Source organism: Leuresthes tenuis, unplaced genomic scaffold (genome assembly GCF_036924035.1).
Source record: "Leuresthes tenuis unplaced genomic scaffold, fLeuTen1.0.hap1 SCAF_17, whole genome shotgun sequence".
NCBI classification, from domain to species: domain Eukaryota; kingdom Metazoa; phylum Chordata; class Actinopteri; order Atheriniformes; family Atherinopsidae; genus Leuresthes; species Leuresthes tenuis.
In genome coordinates, this window is record NW_027325371.1 from 20179959 (window position 1) to 20205667 (window position 25709).

Consider the following 25709-nt stretch of genomic DNA (forward strand, 5'->3'; position numbering starts at 1 on the left):
TAAAAAAAAAAAAAAAAAAAAAAAAAAGCTCAAATTCAACAATTTGCAGTTTACATTTCATACAGGTATCAGTGATAATTACAATTAAGATTAAAAACAGCACCAAGTAGACACACTGACCATGCATCAGAGTGGGAGATGTACAAAAGGCACACACAGTCCAGCCAGTCAAACAGGTCCAGACCCTCAAGCATGCACACACACACACACACACACTCACACACCTTCACTCACCTAGAAATCACACTCATTCCTTTTCCCTGTCCACAGTGATATAGGTCTATTATGTAAACATTGGCAAACTGTACTTGCCATTTAGTTTTTAACAGCTCTATGAAGGAGATAAATTGTTTGAAAAAGTTATTAAAGTGTGGTGTTGATAAGGGAAGTGTAGCTCGTCCCCGGTTCCTCCAGATCTCTCATTCTGCCGGACAGAATTCGATGAGCGTTGGGAATCCCGCTGGATCATAGAGTCTTCCTCTTAGCGTCCCCGCCCTGGCTCTGACTGACGTCTGGACAAAAAGACAGTTAAGAGCTTGAAATGTCAGTGAAAGTGTTGCCGGACGACACACGTAAGTTTTGGGACAACAGCGAAAGTGACTCCATAAAGGCATGCTGCCACCAACAGATGAGGAGAGAACAGAACAGGACCAGACAACCCGAGACAAGAGAACACAAAACGCTTGAAAAGAGAGGCAACAGAGGAGAGATGGAGCAGGCTTTGAGGTTCAGGGAGGGTCAGATTTTACCTGAGAAAGCGAGCTGCAAGTGAGGAGGCAGAGCAACCTGAGACCCTGACTGGAGACTCTTATACAGATCTGAGGAGACAGGACAGGGCAACGAGAAACAAGGAGGAGGGGAGGGGGGGGGCAAACAAAAAGGGGGTGAGGAGGAGAAGAAAAGGAGATGGTGGAGGTATAAGAAAGGATGTTGTCAACCAGACATGAGGGGAGGAAGACAAAGCATGAGGCCAGATCAGTGGCAGAAACAGGAGATTTACAGAATTGGTAGAAGAAGAAAAAAAGATGAGATTTGGGAAATGAAGCAAACAAAATGGAATTATGTATTACATTAATCACATTAAGCTCACGTTCAGACAAACGGTACGATAAAACAAATGATGCTAACATTTAACACCAAACGAGACCTGCACATGAACATCCAGACAGCGGCAGAACAACGTACTGATAGTCACACAAACAGTCTGACCAATGTGTCTGCATGTTAACACTCAATCAAGCTGATATTCACTTCCCAAATAATACCATTTATGACATTTTGCACCCGTTACCAGTTCGAACCACAACCGGCATGAGGTGAAAGCGTCTCTGCCCTGTGGGCGTTACTCACTCTGGGTCAGGGCAGAGAACGAAGCGTTGCTACTGGCTGCTGAGCTGCCGGCCGCTGCCCCCGAGCCTCCTGAGCCCAGCTGAGGCAGGTTTAACATCGTGGGGAACTGGAATGGCAGGGATACGGGCACCAGGCCCCCCAGCATCCCGAACCCCAGCGGAAGGGTTGAGCCTGAGCTTATGAGGCCACTGCTTCCTGTCGTGGAGACCTGAGCAGAAAACATTAGGTTCTTATAACCAGCAACAGGCCGGATATTCCCAATAGACTTGGTCAGAAAGCACATTAATAACCGTTAACAAGAAAACCCAGACTGACGGCAACAAAACACATCGACGATGTCTTATTCTTTTATGTGATTTTAAGAGAAATATTTTCCCACGCTGCGCGTACGAACCTGTGGCAACTGAGACGAGACCGATGACAATGGAACAGACACAACTGGCTTTGCCCCCTGAGCTGTCCCGCCCCCGGGCCTCTGTCGCTGGCCTGGGGAGGCAGAGGCCACTGTGGGGGAGGCACTAGTTCCTGAATGCTTGCTTATGGATGAGGTGTTTATAAGGCTGGTGTTGGTGGGGTTGTTGATGTTGGGGGTCTTCTGGCTGCTTGGAGGAGTGTAGCTGCCTTGCCCCAGTTTGGTCGCTCCTCCCGGGGTACCTGAGAACGGCGGGCGGAAGCCTGCTGGGGTTTTCTGAGTGTACTGGTGTACGGAGGGGGACGCCTGAGACCGAGGGCTTTGAGAAATGGAAGCCGAGGCTGAGGTGGTGGTGGTGATGGTGGGGTTGGGGGCGCGGGGGGTGAGTTTGACAATGGGTGGGACGCTGCTGTGGGTGGACTTGGTAAGGGTGGCGTGCATGGGGGTGATAAAGTTAGATTGCGGCTGTGGCTGAACACTCGGGAGTGTGTGAGACAGGGAGGGGGAGGATTTAGTCTGTGAGGTGTGGGGCAGGCGAGGTGTCTGAAAGGTTTTGGGGACTAAGAGCGAGGGCGATGAAAGGGTGTGCACCCGAGACTGAGGCGATGTGATGATGATTGCATCACCGCTGTTGGCTTTATTATTGCTGCCTTTGAGAAGGCCAGAAGGGGGAGTGGAGACCCCCATCTTTGATCCTGGGGCCACAAGCGGAGATGCGGTGGGTGGAGGACGTGGTTTAGGTGGGGACACTGAGGCAGGCATGTTTGCTTTTGTCACACCCACACTCAAAGGTCTCTGAGTGTTCAACACTGAGTGTCTGTGTGCCTGCACTGTGCCCTTAACAACCCCCATCCCATCCACCCTTACTGAGGTCAGCGGAGAGGACGTGGTGGAGGGAGGCCGAGACAGAGAGGTGGGGGCAGATGAAGAGGTAGAGATGTAGTGAGGTGCGTTGGAGCTGGGAGTGCCGACAGAGTTCTTTTTCTGCTGCTGGAGGAGAGGCGAGGCGTGGATGGCTGTGGGGTTGGCGGCGATCTTGGGCCCATCCGGGGACGGGGGACTGTCCCCCTGGGCCAGGCCCTTGGCTGCGTTGCCGAGGATGGCCAGGGCCTGAGAGATGGAGTCGAGGCAGGGAGCCTCATCGAGGGAATCAAGACATATGGGCTCCTCCGACTGAGGAGGTCGCTTGGCAACCTGGGCAGCAGGGGAGGGAGCGGCACCAGCTGACGGTGTGGGCCGCTGAACCCACGATGCCTCCTGGAAGTGAAGAGGAAGAAAAATAACATTTACACTAACTATTAAATAGCCTAAACTTTAGACACTTCTCTTTGTTTCTGGTTCAATATGTTATGCACCTCATCCACACACTCAAATGTATTAAAAAGCGCCACGATGACCGTTTTTAAACTTAGGACTAACCTTTGGCCTGGCCTTCGGAGTGGAGACCATCTTCTTCTTTGTTCTGGAGCAAAATGACAAAAAGAAGTGAGCGAAAGCAAGCGAATCGAGTCAGTGGTAACAGGTGAAAAGAAAAAGACTCACGTGAAGCCTGTCACATGACCGTGAACCATGATGCTCTCTTTGAACAACATCCTGCAAACAGAAATAAAAAAAAAAACAAGAGAAATTCAGAACTAGATGGCAGCAACAAAATGAAAAAAAAAAAAAGAAATGTAAAGGTGTACCTCTGTGTTACATCGCACTTCTTTTAATGACACTAATCCTTTGGGAACTGAACAGACTAATCTTTGGGAGTTTTTCAGAGGAAATGCGTGTCGGTTCTTTCAGAATAAAAGCTGCTCTACAGTCTGTAGCTGTTGTCTGGTCCTCCTCTTCGTGATGCTCCACACATCTTTAATAGGAGGCAGATCTGGACTGCAGACGGGTCAGTCAATCACACACACTCAGTGTGTATGAAGCCATGTGCAGAATGAGGTCTGGCATTGTCCTGCTGAAATAACCACGGCCCTCCTGTGAAAAGACGCCATCTTGATGGTAGCATACGTCTCCCCTAAATTCCAATACGCTGGCTTTTGAGTCTGTCTCTGATAACCAAATGGAGGGTATTTCTCTATCTTTGGCATATAGAACCCAAATTGTTACCCCCCCCCACAAAAAGCAGCTGAAACGTGGACTCATCCGACCACAGAACACGTGTCCAGCGTCTTTCTGTCCATCTGAGACGAGCTCGACTGTGTTTCAATAGTTGATTCACGGTTTCCTTCTTGTGTAACAGTGTCGGGTTGCGACAGCACACTGTGTTAAGTAAAAATGTTTTTCCAAGGTACTCCCGAGCCGATGTATTTATACATCAACCGTAGTGACGTGACAGATTTTCATGCGGAGCTGCCTGAGGGCTCAAAGGTTGCACGCATCCAACCATGTTTTTCTATCCTTGGCCTTCCCGCTCTGAGAATCTTATCACAATGTTCTGCTCTGGAGATGCTGAACCATCAAAGTTCTTTGCAATTTTTGCATCATGAAAGTTTTTAAACTTCCCGATGACTTTTTTTTTGGGCACAAAGTAGCGAGCAGTCACTTCTTTATTCTATAAGCCTTTGGCTGTCATTGACTTCCTACTGTTATTGAATCGGTTTATATTTTCTACCTCAAGTGAAGCTGATCAGTGGAAAATCGAATTTCTTTGCACTTTTGTCGGTTCAATAAAGATTCAAACAAATCGATGAATTGAAAGTTGCATTTTAGAAAACCTCCCAACATCTCTGGAAATGGGGTTTGCACACATGTGGTGTTAAAGCTACTGTTGAACTCATGCAAATGTTTCAGGCTACTTAGCACGCTCCACCCACCTGACTTGCATCCACCCTTTAGGCCAAAGAGGTTTCACTTCAGTCTCCATGAAGGCTTTGAGGTAGTCCTCCAGAGACACAGAGGTCTTTCCCTCCAGCTGGTAGCAGCCCAGCTTCACTCGCACCAAGTCACACAGCAACGCTCTGTGGAAACGGCGACAAGAGCTCCGTAAATATAACAGATCATATGGAATGATGTCTATTCAATGCGTGTTCTCGGCTAAACTCACCTGAGCTTCTCGTCCCAAATAAACTTCTTCCGAGGCCCCATCACCCTCTTCCCTGGTTTCTCCTCATCGTCGTCATCCGACCCGTTTTTCTCTCCTTCCTCAGACTGCTGCCTGCGAGAAGAGGAGCAGACGTCACATACCGAGCGTATACAGAGACACTTCCGACGGCTAAAATAAGAGTCGCAGCTGTCGCCTTACTTTGCCACTTTAGCGATGCAGTCCATGTTGTACCGAGCGATCTGCTCGGGCATCACGCTGCACACTGCCAGCTTCAGCTTCAGCAGGGGCGTTCGAAGCCGGTCGTCCTGGGCGACACGGACAAGTGAGGTCGGAAATCACACATAATGGGCACACAAGATACGGTTAAATTAAGTGAACCGCTGGCACACACCTGTATGTTGAGGCTGAGCTTCTTAAGGCGTTTGAGCAGAGCTTCTTTATTGCAGGGCACAAAGGCCTCCAGGTGAGAGTACACAGCTGAACGCACGTCCACAGACTGCTCCTGAACCTGCAGCTCGATGCTGACACACACACGGACAGATTTAAATTTGCCTGCTTTTACGCTGGTCTGCAAACAATGCAAATCTAAACGATACTAACTCCAGTAGGATGTTGTTCATGTCCAGTGTGAAGAACTTCTTCCTGCCCTCCTCATCAAACAGCCGGGACGCCTGCGATTAGGGACAGAAACGAGGCTAATTTAAGTCAATTCTCTGTTAATGCTGTGCAGATTTCTCAAAGAACAGAGCCATTGAGGTAGAGTCAGAAATCTAAAAGATCAACTGCTAAGATCTAATTGGACAAAAAGGTGTTTCAGGCAACCTTTGAATAAGCGATTCCTTTTGACTCAAACCTTCTACAGTGACAATAAAACTAAATGATGGTCTATAACCGTGCATTAAAATCTGGGTGCTCTCACCCCACCGTGCACACAACGCTGTGGAGCTGCAATATGTCACTCATGCATAGAACAGGACTTATAGTTCATACCGCTCTCAAGTCTTCAATGCGCTTTGTGAGTGGTCCTGGGAGTCCGCAGGGCAGAGGAGGCGGGGTCAGCATATTAACCTGCGACACCCGGCCCACGGCTGCTTTATTTCCCATCCCGAAGGATCCGTTCTCTCCCTGCGCTGGGCTGGAGGGCTGAGGAGAGTCCAGCATCCTGAAGTCCAGGTCGCCCATCATGTCCTGCAGAATGTCGTTATTGGCGGAGCCGAGCAGCGACATCACGGCCTGGTCGTCGGTCAGGTCGGCCATGTTGCAGTCGCTGTTGTCAGCCGTCTTGTTGTGGGTGTTGGCGAGTGCACTGTTGGCGTTGGGCACTTTGGCGTTGGGTCGTGGCGGGCCGGCGACGGCGGCCAGGTTCTTCTTGCGCATCTCCTCCTTCTCTCGGGTGAAGCGACGGATCATGTTGGCCAGGTTCAGAGAATCCTTCATCAGCTTCTTCCTCTTTTTCTTTTCCGGCCGGTGAACGTTCAGAGCCGAAACTCTGCCAGAACAGAAGACGCACAGAACCTGAGCAGTGCTTCATATAGTTACGGGTCTCTGAGCCGAACCAGAACAAAAGAAAAAGAAATGTAATCAAAACCTCACCCGGGCTTTGGTACTTTATTTTTTCTGGGTTTCTTGTCCTCCAGGATTCCACCGTCTTGCTTTTTCCGTCGCTTTTTAATCACCCGCTCCTCGCCGTCTTTCATCTTCTGCAGGCAGGTGCAAAAATCCGGTTCAGTGTGGCACACTTACACTTATTTATGGCTTTCACATCATACATGAGCGGAGGGAAGGGACCTACTTTGAACGGATGGCCCTCTGCGCCTGCGTTTTCCTCCTCGGAGTCGGACGCGGCTCTGAACTGCAGCGTGCCCGTGTTGATGTAGAAGCCTCCGTGTTTTGTGTTGAGGGAAGCCGGCACCAGCTCATCATACTGAGGTGGAGAGAAAATTCACATTACTGCCAGCTTTCTTGTACCACTGATACATATCATATTAAATACTATGCATATTTAATACACTTTATATTACTAAACTGTATCGGCCGTGCAGTTAAACAAACAAAAAAAAAAGGATTAAAAAGTCAATCCATAATTCAAGCAAAGCCAACAACTCTGAGTGAACTCACAGCCTCTGAATTGTCTATGAAAGGGTCCGTCTCATCGTAGCCGTAGCCGATGTCAATGAGATCCTGCATCCTGTCCTTCTTCTTCTTCTTTGTACCACCTCCTCCCTGCAAACAAGGATTAGAAAGCCTTTCAAATAATAACAGAGAGCTGTAACTGTATAAATCCGAGAGATGTCACAAGATCCAAAAGCCCTGTCTGGTTGAGTCGTAAATTAAGCTTTTTCCGAGTGTTATTAGTCTGGTTTGGAGAAGCCTGATTTTGTATGTCTACAAGACTAACCGACCAAAACAAACGCAATCATTTGTGCCGCAAACATGCTGTTCTGTCTGAAACGGGGCAGCTGCCGCTTCCAGCAGAAGTCATGTTTGCTTACAGATGATCAGAAACAATGATCAGAGTTGTACCTGACAAAAAAAAAAAATAATCAAGCTGCAAACACCGTCAGAGGAATTTAGAACAAACTGACAAACTTATCTCAAGCTGGAGGAAATGTTTGAAGCCTTGTAAGAAGACATTTCTGATGTCCACCACTGGCTCCATCCACAGCATTCTCAGCAGAGTGTAAAGTGGGGCTTCAGGAAGCCATCTTTGTTCTCAGTTCAACTTCCTGATTTAGACCAATTTGGGCCTTCAGGAAACATACAGTTTTCACCGCCCGTTTAAGGGAACTTTAAGACCAGGACTTTTTTCCCCCTCATACGCATGTGTATCACCTCACTGCAGCAGTCTTTCAGTAAAGATAAAACCCACATATGTCAGCTTCAGTGGGTTGTATACTTTGCTGTGGTGGTTCAATGCAACCTAGCAAGCCTTTCACTTTCTAATTTGAATGCCTTGCATTAGCGTTCCTGTAACTAAAATGGAACTCCACAAAGCAACATTTGGCAGATGTCCCACAGATCCTTTCTTGTTTGCCAAGTTTCTTACATCAGTGCGGAGAGTTGCTGAATTTTAGTGGTGCTGGCTTTTAGTACGGATTCCGAAACTACAGACAAAGCCAAATCCCTTGTATAAACACACAATCTTAAGTCTACACTACTTACATATTTGTTCTCAAATTTCCTGGCCAGTTCCTCCACCTCCCGTCTCTCCTTCTCGTCGTCGGCAAAGGGGTCGCTGGGGTCCAGCGGAGGAGCAAGCCCTTTAGGTGCCGTGGTTTTTACCTGAAGAAAAAAAGAAATGAACAGTGAGAGTGACAAGCATCGCAAAATTCACAAAACACACCAGCCAGCTTTTCTTTAAAGCAGCTCCACGTTCGTTTCAAACTTTCTAATGAGCATATGCTCCATGTGTTACTGTAAAACAGTCTGTGAGCAGAGGTTAAACTTACCAAATAAACTTTAGAACAGAAAGTGTGTGTGCAAAACTATATGAAATAATCTGAATCTATTTCTGACAAAGGCTTGTGGAAATACAGCTTTTTGGATAGGGTAGTGGTAAGATTGCTGCCTTTCATTTGAATCCACATGGAAGGAACTACCTCCTTATGCTGCTGTGATATGAGTGCAAGTTGCTTAGGATAAAAGCTTCTGCCAAATGCATAAACATAAACTAGACCCAGGTTCGGGTTGGGCCTGGTGAGTGAGTGTGTTGCACTGTACGGGTGTAAACTGACCATCTAACTGAATCTAAATCAAACCAATGCTTTTTATGCTTTAAAAATCATAACGTGATGTTTGTAACAAAAACATGTAAAAAAAAAAAAAAGGTAGGACGAATAAATGAAGTTTGCCACAACCAATAATTGTGTTTCAAAAACTGCTGCCTTTAGTCTATGTCGAATGCAAAAAGACGTCCAAGTTTCACATCTGGAAACATCCATCCAGGTTGCTTGGTTACAGATGTGACGCCACTTGGATAGTTTTAGACCAGGATGAACTGTCCCTGATATGTCAACATTTTTGACAGGACAACTCAAAAACTGCTTTGGAAGGAAATTAGTACTTATCACTCCTCGCATGCCCTTCTTTTGACAGTCTGGCAGAAATGATGGGTGCTTCCAAAACTAAAGGTCACGTGACTGTGACTGGCTGCCTGCCAAGATACAGAGGGTGGGTCAACTTACCCACTGGCCCCTCTTACCCCACTCTCCCCTACTTATAACGGTTTCCTAAAAAAAAAAAAAAAACTCAAAAAATGTCACAAAAAACTAAAACAATACACACCTTAGGTATGTTCCTAAATGCATGAATTAAATCATGTCTGCTGCGGTGTTTAACTCGCGTTCAACCGACTGTAACTCACTGTCACTTGTAAACACAGAGTGCTTCAGCCAGTTCACCATCCGCTCTACGTGACGTGAAGCTCAGGAGGTTCTAACAGAAGAAAGCTCAGACCATTTGGAACTTTTTAGTATTTTAGAAACACAGCAGAGGGTAAAACTCCGCGAGTAAGAACGGCTCTATAAGCGCGACATATGCACCTCGCGTACAGCCAGTGCAGCGCCCCAGAAGTTTCGTCAGGTTAGCCCCCGCTCATGTTAGCATAATGGTGCCTACAGTTTATAAGTCTCTTCTAACCTGAGGAGTTGAGTTGACCAGCTCGCCGTAGTTGAACTCGGAGGACCCTCGGTCATTTGGCTCGCTCAGTGAGAGGTTGAGGCGGACGGTCGGTTTCTCCTTCCCGGTCTCGGCGTCGCCTACTTTCGTATTGCCAAACAGACCTCCGCAACCTCCTGACCCGACCGCCGCGGCATCTCCACCTCCATCTTTCCCGAAAGTGATGTCGACGGCCTCATCTTCGCGGCGGCGTTTCTTGCTGGTCTCAGGGGTCGGCGGCGACGTGTTGAAGGATGAGAGAGTGACGAACGGCACTTTCCTCGGCTCTGCCATTTGACGCTTTGCGTCCGACGACCGGGCACACAAAACGGTGAGCGCCACGCTCCTCTGAGCGGCAGCTGCTTGGAAAGCTAAGCTGGAGACGGTCGACAAGTACAGCTAGCTAGGTGCGCTGCTAGTTAGCTTCCTCGGAATGAGTGCTGCAGCAAACACAACGACTTTTATCTCTTCTCGGCCCGTTTTAATCCATATAGTTTTATCCCCGGCACAGCCCTCGTAGCCTACGAGGGTCTTAAACAGAAGGAAATCGCAGTTTTGTGTGTTTCCATGAAACTGGTGTTTAGCTACCGCAAGGAGGATTCTATAGTAGCCATCTTGATCATTATTATCATTATTCATAGGCTGGGCGTGCGTATGAAAAGAAAGCGGAAGCCGAATAGGAAGGGGAACCGCGTTTGTCCAATGGCAGCGCTGGAACACGCCCACCTGACAGATAAGCGCGAATGTGGAGGAAATAATTGTTCTGCACAGGCACGATGCCCGGACACCTAAAAGCATCCCTTTGCCCTGCTTTGAGTTATTTTGGGTGGCTTTTCTGCCCTCTCTTATTTAACCTTTACGTGCGTCCTTTAGGAAAACATTTGCGAGACAACAATGTCAACTACCATACCTATGCGGATGATACTGAAATTCACATTGCCCTCTCTCCTGATGACTACAGCCCGATTGATTTATAAGCCTTTATCACTGTATCTCACTGATAAATGACTGGATGTCCCACAATTTCCTGCAGCTTAACAAGAACAAAACAGAAGTTATTGTTTTTGGTCCTAACAAAAATGAGAGAATTAAGGTCAGTGCTTATCTGAAACCCTATCACGACAGACTACAAACCATGCCAGAAACTTGGGTGTTATATTAGATGCTGATTTCCACTTTGAAAACCAGATTAATTTACTAACCAAGATGACATTTTACCACCTAAAAAATATAGCAAGGATTAGAGGCCTTCTATCTAAACCAGACCTGGAAACACTTGTCCATGCTTTTATCTCGAGTAGACTAGACTACTGCAATGGGCTTTAAACTGGCCTTCCAAAGAAATCCATCCAAAAAATGAATTTAAAATTAATTTGCTGGTCTACAAATCCCTAAATGGTTTGGGCCCAAAATACCTGCTAAATCTTCTTATTCCCTATCGACCATCAAGAGCCCTTAGGTCATCTGGAAAGGACAAGACAAACATGGTAAAGCATCATTCAGATATTGTGCTGCTTATTTCTGGAACAAACTCCCTGAAACAACAAATGTTGCTACTTTTAAATCAAGGCTCAAAACTTTCTTGTTTTGTCAGGCCTATGAAATGTGATGATGGGTGCCAGTTGTTAGAGTTACAGATACTCTTGAGTGTTTATCATCTCCTTTTTACTTGTCTTATCCTTTTTAACCAAAGCATTTTATTAATTCCATCTTGCACTACTTCTGGTTCCGGCTGAGTAGATTTTACAGAAGGTTTCATTGTCTTGCTTTGTTTTACGTGTCTTTGCATGTTTTTATCTTTTTATCCTTTCATCCTGTTCTTTATTTTCCTGCTATGTAAAGCACATTGAGTTGCACTTGTGTATGAAATGCGCTATACAAATAAAATTGCCTTGCCTGAATTTTCATTCCAACGCTGGGGACAGTAGAAATAATTATATTTTAGATAACCTTGTGGTGAAAATTAATTGCTCTGCATTTGCTGTGATTTAACTCAGACAAAGTATCTCCGATGGAGCACAGTTATTACTGTGTGATTTCATTTAAATAAGTTAAATAAGTTTCTCACAGACAGCCCTGCAGATGTAATGTGATGGATGCAGAAGGTCAAACTTCAGTAAAATAACTTTTTGATGTCAAAATAAGAAGCAGTCCATATTATATTCAGGTATATGACAGGGATTTGGAGGATGTTAATAAATGCTTTCACAGACAGTACAGGCTGATGTTTTCTACTCTGATGTCTAGCCTAAATTGCTTGTGTTGCTTGCTTCATAACCCTAACATCTATCAAAATGTGAATTCTGGGAAAGCTAAACGGGCAACTCAAGTCAAGTTTCTGGTCTTTTTCTAAGCAATTAAGACTAATGATGCCAGAGGTCAGTCCCATTTGTCCTCGTTTCTCCTTCTTCAGTGTACTTAATCTCAGTCTTCCTCAAATGCAGCACCGGAGAGCAGCGTCTGTGTTATAAAACTACAATAAGAATGCTTAAATTGATGTGGTCTGCGAATGGAGAGCTGAAAAATGTAGTGGTTGCTTGGATGGACTTCTTGACCACCACAATCTGGCCTGTGCTGATGTTCTCTTCAGTTTAACTAAATATTCAATTGAAACTTCACCATTTAAGTGTTCCATTTTTGCACTCAATAATACGTGTCCACAAACCACATCTACTCTGCCTGTGGAGAATTAAGATGGGGTTGATGATAGAATGTCCTGAGCAATAAAATGTGTGCTACTGCAGATGCTTGTGTTGGAAGGTCAGTCAAGTTCACTGAAAAAGCTTATCTCTCAACTGTCCATGGACAGCACGAGTAAAATTGTGCTGCAGTACCACTGTAGCACTGCTGGTAGTGATATAGTGTGCCCTGACTACTTATTCGCCACATACTGTTATGACATTGTTACAACGCAACACTTTCGGTCCCTTTCCTCACACCTTAACAGCAAGGGTGTAAGTTTCTTGGAAGGATATTTCTGGGCTGACATTTCATGCTTCTGAATACATTTAGAATAAAAGACAAAACAGGAAGATGCATTGCGGCAGAAATGCCTATTTCCAGGTGATATGGGAGTTGTACGCATCAGCCACAAAACTCTCATTGTAACAACTTAAGTCTTCACTATCAAACCTCTGACATGTTTTCAATGCAGTGTTTTTTGTACTCAAATGAATAAAACAATTTAAAAAACAGTCAAAGTGTAAAAACCACTTTTATTGTTGCCATAGCCAAAGATTTAAGGCCATTCAGAAGTGGCACCACCCCAGTCAGAAGCCTGAGCAGTGGGAGCAGTGGACCAGTCCTCTGTGGCTGGCTGGGTGCTCCAGTCCTCCGCTGGAAGGAAGAACAGAAACAGAGTTCAGACACCAACAGAAATGGCAGGTTTGTAAGCACAGAGATGGTTTATCAACTCACCAGAATACACTTCACCTGTCTTAACAGCCGCTGCAGCAGTTGCTGCTGCCGCTGCAACAGAAGAAGGGTTTCAATTTAGTAAAATGCCAAACATGGGTAACAGCAGCACAGCATTAAAAAATTTTATAAAAAAAGTGCTCGTGTTTGGAAATGAGTTAACTTACGAGCTGGGAACTGCTGAATGGGCACAGATGGCACTGCAACACCCTCAGACCAGTCGGCCACCTCAGGCTGAGCAAACTCAGCTGGAGGGGCACTCCATTCACCCTGGAACTCCTCCTTTACGACGGCCTTCTCAGCGGCAGCCTGCTCCTCCTTCTCAATCTGTTAAAAATAAATAGTGAACGGGATGCACCGCGGAACTAATTTCACACAGAATCCTCAAACGAGTGGGTATTCACCAGGAGTGTACTTAACCTACCTCTTCAGGGTCTCTGTAGAAATACAAATCAGGCATGACCTCCCATGGGTGTTCCCTGGAGATGGTTCCCCTCATCCTGAGAACCTCCCTGGCCAGCATCCACCACATCAGACCCACAGAGTGGTGACCCTGAAACAGACCACGAGTAAACACTTGCAGAGACTATTGTTCCCCATTCGAGTCACTTATGCATTTTGTTGCAGTCCCTCTCCCTCCAATCCCCACAGTGGTTCGGAGAAAGGAAGTTAAAGAACATGCCTTATGATTTAGCACACATCCTACACCCCGCACTGCACTGACAGAACAGCGCCGGGCTCTAACAGTGTGCAAGTCGCAAGGATTCCATCAATCCTGCGTTCAAGTGGTTTATTTTTAACATTTCTTCTGCTTCACCTTGTTGTTGCAGGGGATGGAAATGTCCACATATCTCAGTGGAGAGTCGGTGTTGCACAGGGCGATGGTGGGGATGTTGACATAGGATGCCTCAGTCAGTGGCTGATGGTCAGCGCGAGGATCCGTCACAATCAGGAGGCGGGGCTCCCTGAAAGCAGCCTGGATCTGATTGGTGAATGTTCCAGGGGTGAAGCGACCGTGGAAGGTGGTAGCACCGGTGGCGGACGCAAACTTCAGAACGGCTCTCTAAAGCAGGCAGAAATGAGTCAGAAACTTTCATTTCTTACTTAGAACAATTTAAATGTTGTGGAATGAGTTGTGGCTCAGGTCCCTATCTAACCCCAGTCATGGGACAGAAGTCCTCATGGTGTCAGCGAAAACCCGGCCGGCTTAATCTTGCACACTTCCGACACCACAACACTCACGTGAGTGCCCGGCTTTAACAGAGTGCTCATAGCATTCGTATAAAAACTGAGCATCAGCAGTCATTTACCTGTCCAGTGTTCCTGGAGGAGATGACGCAAACATCAGCTGGGTTCTCAATGGCAACAATGGCCCTGGCTGCAAGAAGCAGCTTCTCCCAGGTCTTCTTCAGGTTGATAATATAAATACCTGATAATCAACACAAGAAAATGACTATGACAATATTATCCAAGTATATCTGCGGTGAAAGAAATGCATTCTAAGACAACACCGTCGCACCGCTTACCGTCACTTTTTCTTTTGTAGACGTACTGCTCCATCTGGAAGTCCAGGTTGGTACATCCCAGGTGGGTTCCTGCAGCCAGGAACTTCAGCACATCCTCCTCCTTCATTTGAAGGACATCTAGACCTCCGGACATCGTGACCGCTTTCCCTGCGTTACGAGTTTAGTGGGAGAGCTGGGACAAAAATAAATCATAGGCAGGTTGGCACCAAGTAAATCAATATTGCCCATTTACAGCACATTATTGGGGAGGGCAATAAATAAAACCATCTCCAGGGAACACACATGGGAGGTCAAGCCTGATTAGTATTTCTGTAGAGACCCACTTCAGCTAGAAGCTGCTGAAGCTTCAGTCAGCAGGTTCCAACTCAAGAAAACTACAGCATCCGGGACACAAGACGACCTTTTAGGTAATAGTTTAATTAAAATCCAAATGTGTTCCCTCCTTTTTTCGCCACATGTTAAGAGTCAATTACAGTTTTAATGAGGGAATGAATGTGAGTAAAACGAGACGATGAAGACTGCACAGTATGTAGACTTTGTGGCGAGGGGAACGCGTGCTCGAGGCTAGCGAGTTAGCTTTACACGTTAGCATTATCTATTAAGAGGAAATAAAGGCCGTATAAGACCCAACACACGACCTATCCTCTGCACTGTTGCTTATTAGTACGATACTCTATCTTTTTTTTAGTGTCCCTTGCTTTATTTTCTGTTTTATTGCCAAAAAAAAATGTTTTTATCTTACCACGAAACAACGCCGTATGGAAGTCTGACCACACGGTAAAAAAGAGGACGTTGGAAGGAAATGACGTAGATTTTATACCAAATTTCCAAGCCTGTGATTCGTTAGATTTTGGTGACGTGGATTTGCACTTCTCCATGTTGGCCACGAGGTGGAGTTTTATATCTAGCAAAGGAAAGGACAAGGGGTAACCACCGGGCGGCTCGTGGGTCGGATGAATATCCCATATTAAGACAATGGAGATGGAAAGACCATATTAAGACAATGCTGAGACGCTGAGTTCTCGGTGACAGACTGACCTGTGTTGAAACTATATTTGCTAGAGATAAAGTGTTCCAGTAAACGGGGTCAAAACTTGTACACAACGACAGAATGTTTTGCGAAAATATTAAACTCATGTGAGCAAAACATTGTTTCCTATATCGATATCCTGTAAAGACAGGGTCCCTGATGGAATTTAACTATAATGCGAGACCAGTTTAGACACAAAGGGCTGGGGGGAGGGGGGGTTGGGGTGTTGGCTTCAAAGCTCGGTTTGGATAAATGTCAAGGACGGTAGAGGTGATAGATCTCACAAACAAGGCTGAAAGGCAACATGAGTGATGTGACAGAGCGGGTTGGGATGTTCAGGAGGTGTTTTCTGGGAAAAGACAGGTACTGTCAATAAATAAAGGGGTGGGGGGGGTGGGGGTAAACTTGGAACATTCATGTGTTACAAATCACTGAAGAATAGAGAAAAGGATCATTGATCCAAAACTTCCTTTTATACATACGTTTAGTGTACGTTTCCCTTATGCAGGCATCTCTGTTTGAAATTCTATTCAATTCAGTTTTATTTACATAGCACCAAATCACAACAAATGTCATCTCAAGGCACAAAATTCAACCTTGCACAAAAATGTATACAAGCGGACTTTCTGTTTCAACTTTGAAGAGTCAAAAGTATCGACTCTAAAAGGTAGCTGTCAAGAATAATTTACCAGCAAGTCAGCCTCATTTCCTGCTCTAACCTGCGAGCCCTACCAACTCCTGTCCCTTTCTCCTATTTGATGTTATGTCACCATTCCCCCAGTCTGCTTATCTCTATCAGCTCGGTGATAAGTCTTTGGTCGTCATGTCCTCACAGCCCTTTGCAATCTGCTGAGCGTAGTGCTTCTAGTATGTTTTATACCACAGCTGAACCAGTAAAAATGTCTCTCAGAGTACTTTACTGGTTTATATCCTCTTGAATTAATGAGAGGAAAGTCATAAAGCGAACCCAGTCTGCACACAAGTCAAACAGGGCTTTCGTATGTTCGGGGACAGATGTGTAAACGATAAAAGAGAGATAAAAACAGAAGAATTTTAAAAAAGAATACGTGTGTGAGGAGCACATTTCACACGAGCTTCATGAGAAGTAAGACATGACATGTTTTTCTGTCTCATAATGAAGTGTTGGAACCGTGGACCAGAAATTCAGTATCATGAGACGTTACTGCAGTAGTTCAGAGGTCAGCCAGGCTTCAGATAATAACGCGAGGCAATCATTTTCAGCTGGGAAATTTATTCAAGAAAACAGTAGAAACAATAAACAAAAAGGCTCACGTTACAACATCATTTCATCTTCTTAAACATCCACAACAAGTACAGTCCTTAAACAGCGACAAACAAAACTTAAGTCATTATAATTTCAGTTAAATCGAATAAAAAAACATTTCCTTTTTCACTCGATGTATGACAAAATAAATAACATTCATTAGTAAGGCACAGAGACTCAATTTACTGCTCTGAGAGCGTCTCGAGGTTAAAGTGCGTGACAGCAGTCTGAGCTCTATCTGAGACACAGCGTTTGGAGCGAGAAAAGTCTGCCTCACTGCAGTTTCCACTGAGGCCTTTTTAAAGCCCCCAGTCCAAAATACAGAGGTTGTCTCATCTCTCCGCAACTGTGTACAACCTGTAGTGCAATTAAACATATGACAGCATAGAAGTGTTATCCTAAATGTTTTGTTTTTTTCCAGCATTTACAAGGCACAGATCCAAAATGGATCGAAACTTCAGCTTTAACACATTAAGACACCTTTAATCCAGCACACAGTCCATGTCTGTCTTATCGCTCTGTTCTCATGTTGCAGTCAAACCTTTTAAGTCACAGAAAACCGTCCAAGTGGTTGCTTTCTGTGCTCTCATACTCATCATCACTCTGACTTTCTCTTTCCTTTGCAAGTCTCTTTTCAACGCTCCCTTCAGGACTTGAGTCCCATGTGCGCCATCATCTGCTCATACACCGTCCACGCCATGGCAGCCATCATGGTCCTCCTCAGACAACGAGGAACTGCCCCTCGGAAGAAGCCCCGGAGTCCGTGTTCCTGATGGAGAGAACGAGGACATCTCAGATCTGATGGAAGCATTTATAACTTGGCAAAAATAATTCAAAGTGGAGTGAAATCGTTACCACGTAGACGTTTCTGATAGCCTCTGTCGTTCTCGTCTGTGGATTCACTTGGACGTGCGTTTTGACGACATCAGCGGGCTGCGTGATCAGAGAGGCCAGCACACCAGCCAGAATCCCACAGCTGAAGTTAGCCAGGGGGGCCAAAGGAGACTCTCTGATCTCTTTAAGGAAAGCAGACAATGTGTATTCAAGTTAAATGGACGTTTAAAAAAAGAAAGAAAAAGCTTCATGTCATTCTGTATGCCAACCTTTAGGCAACGAGGTCTTGGTTTGGCTGTAAAACATGACGTAGATCCCAGAGAAAGGAACGTCTCTGAGAAGAGTGGCCATCAGGCCGGAGAACAGAGCCGCGGGACCTTCAGTCTGACACACACTGCGCAGAGCTCCGCTCACACTCGCATAACTGTACCTGCCACACTGCAACACACACACGTGCAGTTTGGTTCAGGACACACACACAAAAGCTACACTCGCATCATAGAGTAACATTAATAATGAGAAGAGACTCGTCTGCAGGATAGCTAGAGAAGCCTGACAGAGATCAGGCAAGTGAGTCGGGGGTCAAGATTGGCAAAAAAAAAGAAATCCCTGTGTCGCAGATCACCTGTGCAGCGTGACCCCACTAAGGCTTCCAAACCCGGTCACAAGAGAAGCCCGTTGTGTAGTGTGAACGGCACAAAGATCCGATGACTCAGACGACCCCCTTTCTTAAGTTGGTAGCGGAGAAACGAATCAGCAGAAACAACAGGATGCTGCTTACTTCGAAACGTGTCTTGATGACGGTGACCGGCAGCATCACGACCCCCGCCACCGTGCGGGCCCCGCCTCCCAGCAGCACAGCCTGCATGGCCCCCGGGCTGCTGTCCTCAAAGAAGTGCTGCTTCAGAGAGTAGTAGGTGCTGAAGTAGAGCCCCACTCCTGGGATGGTCCGAACAAAAGACTGGAGGAGAAGAGGCATTTTTTAGGTGGATTCTGCCTCAGATATAGACTGTGGGACTTAGAGAACGCTTGCCCTCTGTTAGGAGTATTTAAAAACAACTAAAAATGAGCCTACCGGGGAAACACCTTTCCACAGCCCCAGCAGCCTCTCTGTCCGCACCACACTGAGGAGCACCGACATCATCCCGACTCTGCCCGAGCTGGAGAGGGAACATTCAGAAAAGCACCCGAGAGGAGATCATTCAATGTGCTGCGTGTGCGAGACGAGCTTTAGTCAATAAAGTAAGAAATCACGCAAACTCGCTGTGCGTCTTGTGCGTTTTTTACGCGCCGAGCTCACACCAACTCACCCGGGCTGCGTGGCGCTCTGCAGCGTCTGCAGGCGGGTCTTCACCAGGTCGAGAGGCTGGAACAGCAGAGTGGAGCAGGTCCCGCTGAGAGAGCCGCACATGAAGGCTTTGATGGCGGGGTGAGCCTGAGGGAGAAAGGCAAAAGGATTTCAGCTGCCTTTCTTACAACCCTCTGCTCTCTATCCTATCAGCTTGTCAGATACCAAAAACATGAGGCATCGGTCTATCAGCAGTGCTCAGTTACAAGTTTCATCAGTATGTTGTTAGGAAGCTGTCGTGTTCTTAGAAATCAATCTGGTCTCAAAATGGATTACGCCACAGGATCATTTCATGCTGTTTTACAAGCCAATGCTAACTTTTTTTTTTAAAGTTAGTTAGCTATTCAAGACAAGTGTAAACTCACCAATGATAGCTCCATAGCGCTTAACAATAGTTTTCAAAGTCCCAGAAAAGCGGCTCCTCTTCCCCTTTGAGTCTTTCACACCGCTGACCTCTGTCTGCAGGACACCTGAAACAGAGCCGGACCGGTGACAGACAGGCCTTTCTGTGGTGGGACTCCTCCGGAGGACCTCCGGCAGATGATGAGGGTGCGTGTGCTCTGCTGCTGTCTAAATCAGACAACACACGCAGGGGATTAAATATGAGGGTCACATGACCAACACCGTGATTCCCATTTGCTACCCAGCCAACACACAGCTACTCATTAACAACCTCAAAGATCATCATGCTGCACGTTAGGATGGAGGTGGCTCGGCAAGTCGTTCTCGTGACTGTGAACGTCAATGACAGCCATGTGTGTTCATAATTAATTTTACGTTTATTTAAAATAATTCAGAATTTCAGACTACCCCGAGAGACACTATCATTAGCAGTGTTATTAATGTTCTTGTTGACCCACGAACACGTAAAGCGGAACAATATTTAAACTTGCTCCATGCTATTTTTTTTAAAGCAGAGAAATATTTAAGGTTTCCAACTCTGCGCCATGTCTTCATACATTTTTCAAAGTGTGCGGTGACAGTTACGGAAACTTATATTATCTCGACGTCCGCCACTCTTCGCTAGCGTAATAGTTCAAATAGTCCAGTAGTAAATTCTGAATATGAACTCTAAGACAAAGATAAGCAAAGTCAGAAGTTATGGAAAGGCTTGCTGGTGGTACTCTGACGCACTTTTTGATGCAGTGAGGTTTATCTCCGATAAATGTCACCGCCGAGGTTAAGTATGAGCGTAAGTCCTTCGTACCGCTGTAATGGCCAGAAGACGGACAAACCTGAAGCCCTCTCGCCCTTCACTGTAACAAAGACTGACATTAGTACCTGATTGATGAGTGACACCAGCCGAACCGCGTTTCACTAAGGTATGGGTCCGCCTACCACAGCAATGCTGACGTCTGATTGGTTAAAAAGCATTCTGACCGTGACGTACAACTGAAAAAAAGTAGAGCCCCACAGGATAAGAGGCCTGCGGTTTGTTGCCATAGTGCGCTAAAAAAAGTTTTCCTTCTAAATATTATAAAGAAATAAGAACAATAATGAATTAATCAACAAATTCTCCCAATTTCTAAGAAAGATCAAAATTTTGAAAAAAAGGGATTTTTTTTCAAGTATTTAAAACAATGCAAACAATTAACAATGCTATAAAACGCATTCACAATGTGATAAAGCAGCAGGAAAAAACTAAGTTACTTAGTGACACCATGCCCCGTTTTACTTTAAGTTTAGCAAAAAACGTAGCTTATGAATCTTTATCTTAAATCTTAAAATAAAATAGAAACATGTTCAATACTCAAGTTGACCTCGTTTGCACCCATTTCTTCACAGTTCAAGGGCTTTTTTTGGAAAAAATAAAAGATATTTGTATTTTCAGTTTTAACGTGGTTAAGTCACTGTCAATGTAAATCAATGTGAATTCACAACAAAGTTACTAGTTAACAAGATTATGCAGTTCTGACTGCCCTCTGCTGGTGAGAATACACTACTGCACAAACTAAAGCCTCAATATGTGCAAATAAACAACATTTTTTTTTAAATTAAAAAAAAAAAAAAAAATGTTCAAAAAGCACAACGGGAGCATGAAGCAGTTTAGAAAGCATCTTTATTTGCAATAATGTCACACTTCACAACATGATTTCCATTCCAGAGAGGCGGACAGACAAACATAACAAAATAATTGAGATGCAGCTTTTTTTTTTTTTTTTTTTTTCTTCTTTTTTCCTTCTTCTTTTTGGATTGCCTGTGTTTAATAAGTGCGAAAGATGTGATCCTTTTAATTGTGATCTGCTATTCTTAAGTAACAACACATTCCTCTCACTTTCCAGCAGTGTGAGCCAAAAGCCGACTCTGGGCACAGCCTGCGAGGCGTCCGCACTATTCCCGCCAAAAGCGTCTCACATCACTACGGAGCGGTTTCATCTGACAAATTTACACTGAACCTGGCCGTATACCCACACACACACACAACGACTGACTCCCTGTGTGTGTATATATACCACCCCCTATGAGGCCAGACAGAGTTTAGTGTACATAGGTTACAGTGGTTAAGAATGTCCCTACTTCCTTAATCTGCCTTTAGTTCACGACAACCCTCATTTACGTCTCTCTCTCAACAAGCTGTGCCCTGAGAATACAGTGTGTGCTGTGAGGAAAACAACAACAAGAAAAAGAAAAGAAAAAAGACCCCGACATTTATACTTTACCCTGAACATAACAGAAACACTGATGGTGATAAACAAAGAAAAAAAAAATAAATCAATGTTCGGGGAAAAAAAAGCCAAAAACCCTGTAGGTCTCGACTGCATTTAAGGCCTTTAGTGTGTGTGTGTGTGTGTGTGTGTGTGTGTGTGTGTGTGCACCTACTAAATGAGCATGTGCAGTCATTTCGAGACTTCCGAGCAACTCCTTCGCGGATTCAATGAAACACAAATGCAGTGGTACATATCACCCAAGTTAAAGTGTGGTTTGTTCGTCTTTTTTCCCCCTCATCTCAGTGCAAAAATCGAATTTCTGCACACACATCAAAATGCCTTCAGTACGTCGACGAGTCTCAAATGGTTGCTTCAAATTTGCGATCGATTTTATGCTCCGCACGACGTGTGCGAAACTAAAATTTTAAGCCCAAAAAAAAGAAGAGAGAAAAGCATAGTAACGAGAGCTAATAACAGCTAAATCGAGAATACATTTCAGGATATGGTATAAACTTTATAAATCGAGGCGAAAGCACAAGCGTAATAAACACGAAGCGCTTTCATTCTTAACCATTATAAAAACGTCTGCATAAAATACACTTTTATAGATTGAAATATTACTTTGGTCCCCTTCCAGTAATCGTCTTCATTTACTCACGTATAACTTGGTTTTCTTCAATTAGAAAAATAGATCCTTAATCAGGGCTATTGTAAGTGGAAAGTTTCCTTACAAAAATATCATTTTCTTTTTTTTTCACTTTTCCCAGAGAATGAAAAAGGAAGCAAAAGGAAAAATTTGGCCCTAAACACCGCGCGTCTGTGTGTGTGTGTGTGTGTGTGTGTGTGTGTGTGTGTGTCAGCTTGGCGATTGTCAGAGTTAACTTGCTTCTGTACGTGTGGAAATGTGTTAATAATGCATAGATTGTCACTGTTGAAAACAGACTGTCGCAGTGAGCTGAATCCCTGACTCTCGTCTCGACGACATTCGTATGTTTGTGTTCCTCTCCGTTACAGTAATGAGTGCTCTTGTGTATTTGGGACTGTATTTCTGATGCAGTTCTAAGGAGTCGAGCGCCGCCGTTCACTCCGGCTTGGGTTCGGGGGTCTCGTTCTTGGTCTCGTTTTCCTCGTCGCTTTCAATGCCGGTGCGGGTAACGGTGCGGCGCACGGTGAAGGGGAGGTCACCACGCCTGCAACAGAAAAGATGCTCTTACATCATTGATGCTTCAAACCCTCGTTTCCTGTCCTGTACACAATGTGCATGAAGCTTGAGGCTCTGAGCAGGACATCCATGTACAGTACAACAGCGTTTGTACCTGAGCTTGTTCTTGAGGGAGGTGACTTCACGGTTCATGGCATCTGCGGACTCGGTGGCGTCCTCGAGCTCCCTCTGCAGTTTCCTTCGGTTGGCGTTGGCTCTCTGAGCTTCCTCCTCAGCCTCCTCGAGCTGGCGCTTCAGCTGCTTCATGCGAGAGTTCAACTTGTCGACCTGATAACGACAGATGCGTGCAGAAAAGTTCGAAGCACAAAAATCAATAATCCTTCTCCTTGACGTAGGCTGCGATGATGCAAAGCTGTGCTGCAGACTAACTAATCCATGCTTTATCTGAAAGGGTCCAGAACTCAACTCACTCGGTTTATTGCATCAGTTCTCAGGGATTTGGAATGTGCAGATGAGCCCTTTATGAACATTACCTATGAAGATCAGAGCCAAGACATATGGCCAGAACACTACTGACCTGGTCCTTTTGCTGCTCTGTGTTGCGCCTCTCGTCGTCCACCTGCAGCAGGACTTCCTTCAGTTTCTTCTCGGTGCGCCTCACGAGCTTGGTGGCACCCTGCCTCTCCCTGAACAGAAAGCACACTTTTGGTCAGACTAAAGGGTGCTGACGCACCGGTCCAAGTTCTCAAATACAAGCTTTGCTGCTTTTTCCAGATGATTTAAGTACAGTGAATTACAAGCAAGTAAAGGAACTTAAAGTGCTTGGCTTCACTCAACCCTTATTTTCTGCAGAGGTGCAACTTTGAGCCACATGTACATAAATTCAAATGCAAACTGCACCCAATACAGGTCGAATAACAACTGAGTCGGCATACAGTAGTTAAACCTGAACGCGTACAAAGCAAAACATCCATCAAATACCACATGCACATCAATACTTTATTCTTATTTGGGTGCCATTCAGCCAAATTGCTGTTGCCTTTTAGGCACAGAAGTGCAAAAGCTGAAGCAACATAACGGCTGGCCGGCCAGCTGCCTGATAGACCCGTGGAAACTAGCATAACTGATCCGTTACACATCAGTTCGAAACCCTGGAAAGTGAGTATCATTACTGCATCTAGGTAAAAGCAATGTTTTACTGTTGCTGCCTGTCTACACTAAGCTAGTTTTAGCCATTTCATAAACAGATTAGCTGTTTATAATTTGAATATAAAGGTTTTTTTTTGTAAATATAAAATGTGGTGCCAAACACTGAACAGAACAGTTCTGCTTACCTGGCCTCCATGTCCAGCTGTTCCTCCAGCTGAACGATCTTGGTCTCCAAGGCACCTATCTGTGCTTTGTACTTGGACTTGACGGTTCCCTCCAGCTCCTGCAGCTTCAGTTTCAGTTCCTTGTTCTGACGCTCCAGCTGGGAACGAGCACCCTCGACACGCTGAGAGGTACTGCGCTCTGCGGTCAGCTCCACAGTCATCTGGTCAGTCTTTTAAAAAGAAGAAAAAAGGGACATGGACCTAAATATACTGGATAATAATGATTCAATGACTCGAAGCCCAGGCTAACGTTATTCACTGTTACACCGGAAGTCAAAGCCTGATCCTACTAACCTGCAGCATTGCTTTCTTCAGCCTGTCATTGATCAGCTCAGTGTTGCACTGCTCCTCCTCCAGCTCCTCTTCCAGCTGAGCAATGCGAGCCTCCAGCCGTCTCCTCTCCTCTGCAGCCTGAGCACTGAGAGAGAAACAAGTGGAGAGCAGAGATTTACAGACACCTGGCGAGGTGCAGACTACAGATGCACACAGAAAGCCGAGGGGTCTTACTTCTTGGTGGCCTGGTTGTTGATCTCATCCTGCAGTTCGTCTCTCTCCTGCTGGGCCTGTCTCTTTACTCTCTCTGCTCCTGCGAGCTCCTGAACATCGACAGATGAGAAGAAGCGATCAACAAGTGATCAACAAGGGAAAACGGTGCAGTAAGTTAAAAGACTGAGCGCACACTGACCTCCTGCATCTGGATCATTTCAGCCTCCATGCTCTTCAGCTTCTTCTCGGTCTCCTTGCTCTGGGCCAGGATTTCCTCTCTGGACATGCGAGTGTCCTCCAGCTCCCGAATAAGATCCTTCATCTGGGCCTGAGAACAGACGGAAGGAAAAAACTGAAGAAAACTGGGACCAGACACTGTTTCGCAGCTTTAAAATAGGTCGAACTCGTGTGAACGGCACTCCTGCGGCACTCACTTGGAGTTTCTTCAGCTGTTTCAGGGCGTCGTCGCGGTTCTTGTTGGCCATGTCGATAGCGGCCTCCAGCTCCTTCAGGTCCAGCTCCATCTTCTTACGAGCGGCCACGGCTGCAGAGCGCTGCTTCCTCTCATCCTCGAGCTCCATCTCCATCTCCCGCACCTGAAGGATGTACAAGCAGAAAGTGAGCTCGTCTGCATCTGTTAGCAGAGCTGAACCTCTGTGGGACATTTGCATGTTGGTGGAAGCAGAAACTTTTATTTGGCATTTATTAAGACATTTTTAATTCACACAACTCATTGGACTTTTAGACAAGCGTGACTCAAAGTAAATGTCTTGTGCTAAAGTGTTATCGGGTATAGTTTCGTCTGAAAAACAAGTTAGTAACCAATAAAGGATCCACAAATCAGATGAGTTTTGTCTGTAACCTGTGCTCTAAGCTGTTAGATATCCAGCGCTCTCAGTTTAAATACGGACCTGTTTAACCAGAGCTCTCTTCTTCTCCTCGCCCATCTCATCCCGCCCTGCCAGGTCTCTGTCATACTGAGCCTTCATGGCCTGCATGTTGACCTCCAGGCGCAGCTTGGCGTCCTCTGTGGCCTGCAGCTCGTCCTCCAGCTCCTCCAGCTGAGTCCTCATCTCTTCCAGCTGCTGCTCCATCGTACGCTTAGACTTCTCCAGCTCGTGTACCTGCAAACCGCGGAAGAGCAT

The 25709-nt window shown here is 45.6% G+C and overlaps 4 protein-coding genes across 7 annotated transcripts in view; all 4 read right to left on the minus strand.

The window, feature by feature from the left end:
* Positions 1–13: 13 nt before the first annotated feature.
* On the minus strand, positions 14–10092 carry ubn2b (ubinuclein 2b). 2 transcript variants are annotated; one of them, XM_072369658.1, is made up of 17 exons: positions 9441–10092; positions 7965–8084; positions 6921–7025; positions 6595–6726; positions 6396–6502; positions 5793–6291; positions 5403–5473; positions 5194–5323; positions 5001–5107; positions 4803–4913; positions 4573–4716; positions 3305–3355; positions 3182–3224; positions 1745–3019; positions 1351–1558; positions 750–818; positions 14–512 (listed from the first exon to the last, which is right to left on the minus strand). In XM_072369658.1, the coding sequence occupies exons 1-17, from the start codon at positions 9750–9752 to the stop codon at positions 466–468; spliced, it is 3531 nt and encodes a 1176-aa protein (XP_072225759.1). In that variant the 5' UTR covers positions 9753–10092; the 3' UTR covers positions 14–465. The 2 variants fall into 2 exon arrangements, with proteins under 2 accessions (XP_072225759.1, XP_072225760.1); XM_072369659.1 differs by lacking the exon at positions 750–818.
* Positions 10093–12662: 2570 nt separating this feature from the next.
* rpsa (ribosomal protein SA) lies at positions 12663–15197 on the minus strand. 2 transcript variants are annotated; one of them, XM_072368305.1, is made up of 8 exons: positions 15141–15197; positions 14399–14570; positions 14183–14301; positions 13690–13935; positions 13297–13425; positions 13040–13199; positions 12891–12926; positions 12663–12794 (listed from the first exon to the last, which is right to left on the minus strand). In XM_072368305.1, the coding sequence occupies exons 2-8, from the start codon at positions 14529–14531 to the stop codon at positions 12697–12699; spliced, it is 921 nt and encodes a 306-aa protein (XP_072224406.1). In that variant the 5' UTR covers positions 14532–14570; positions 15141–15197; the 3' UTR covers positions 12663–12696. The 2 variants fall into 2 exon arrangements, with proteins under 2 accessions (XP_072224406.1, XP_072224405.1); XM_072368304.1 differs by having other exon boundaries at positions 12876–12926.
* Positions 15198–16672: 1475 nt separating this feature from the next.
* LOC140272789 (mitochondrial glycine transporter A-like) lies at positions 16673–20161 on the minus strand. The gene is made up of 8 exons (XM_072368233.1): positions 20030–20161; positions 19261–19465; positions 18858–18982; positions 18623–18707; positions 18329–18508; positions 17817–17985; positions 17569–17729; positions 16673–17482 (listed from the first exon to the last, which is right to left on the minus strand). Exons 2-8 carry the CDS (start codon positions 19273–19275, stop codon positions 17360–17362), a joined length of 858 nt encoding a protein of 285 aa, XP_072224334.1. The 5' UTR covers positions 19276–19465; positions 20030–20161; the 3' UTR covers positions 16673–17359.
* Positions 20162–20936: 775 nt separating this feature from the next.
* Positions 20937–25709, minus strand: part of LOC140272788 (myosin-9-like) — a 28973-nt gene continuing 24200 nt past the window's right edge. For both annotated transcript variants that reach the window (XM_072368232.1, XM_072368231.1), the window contains 9 exons: positions 25476–25688; positions 24999–25160; positions 24764–24892; positions 24586–24674; positions 24373–24496; positions 24040–24248; positions 23283–23391; positions 22860–23032; positions 20937–22733 (listed from right to left, as the gene is read on the minus strand). In XM_072368232.1, coding sequence (XP_072224333.1) covers positions 22625–22733; positions 22860–23032; positions 23283–23391; positions 24040–24248; positions 24373–24496; positions 24586–24674; positions 24764–24892; positions 24999–25160; positions 25476–25688 — 1317 coding nt within the window. In that variant the 3' untranslated portion in view covers positions 20937–22624. The remainder of the gene's footprint in view (positions 22734–22859; positions 23033–23282; positions 23392–24039; positions 24249–24372; positions 24497–24585; positions 24675–24763; positions 24893–24998; positions 25161–25475; positions 25689–25709) is intronic.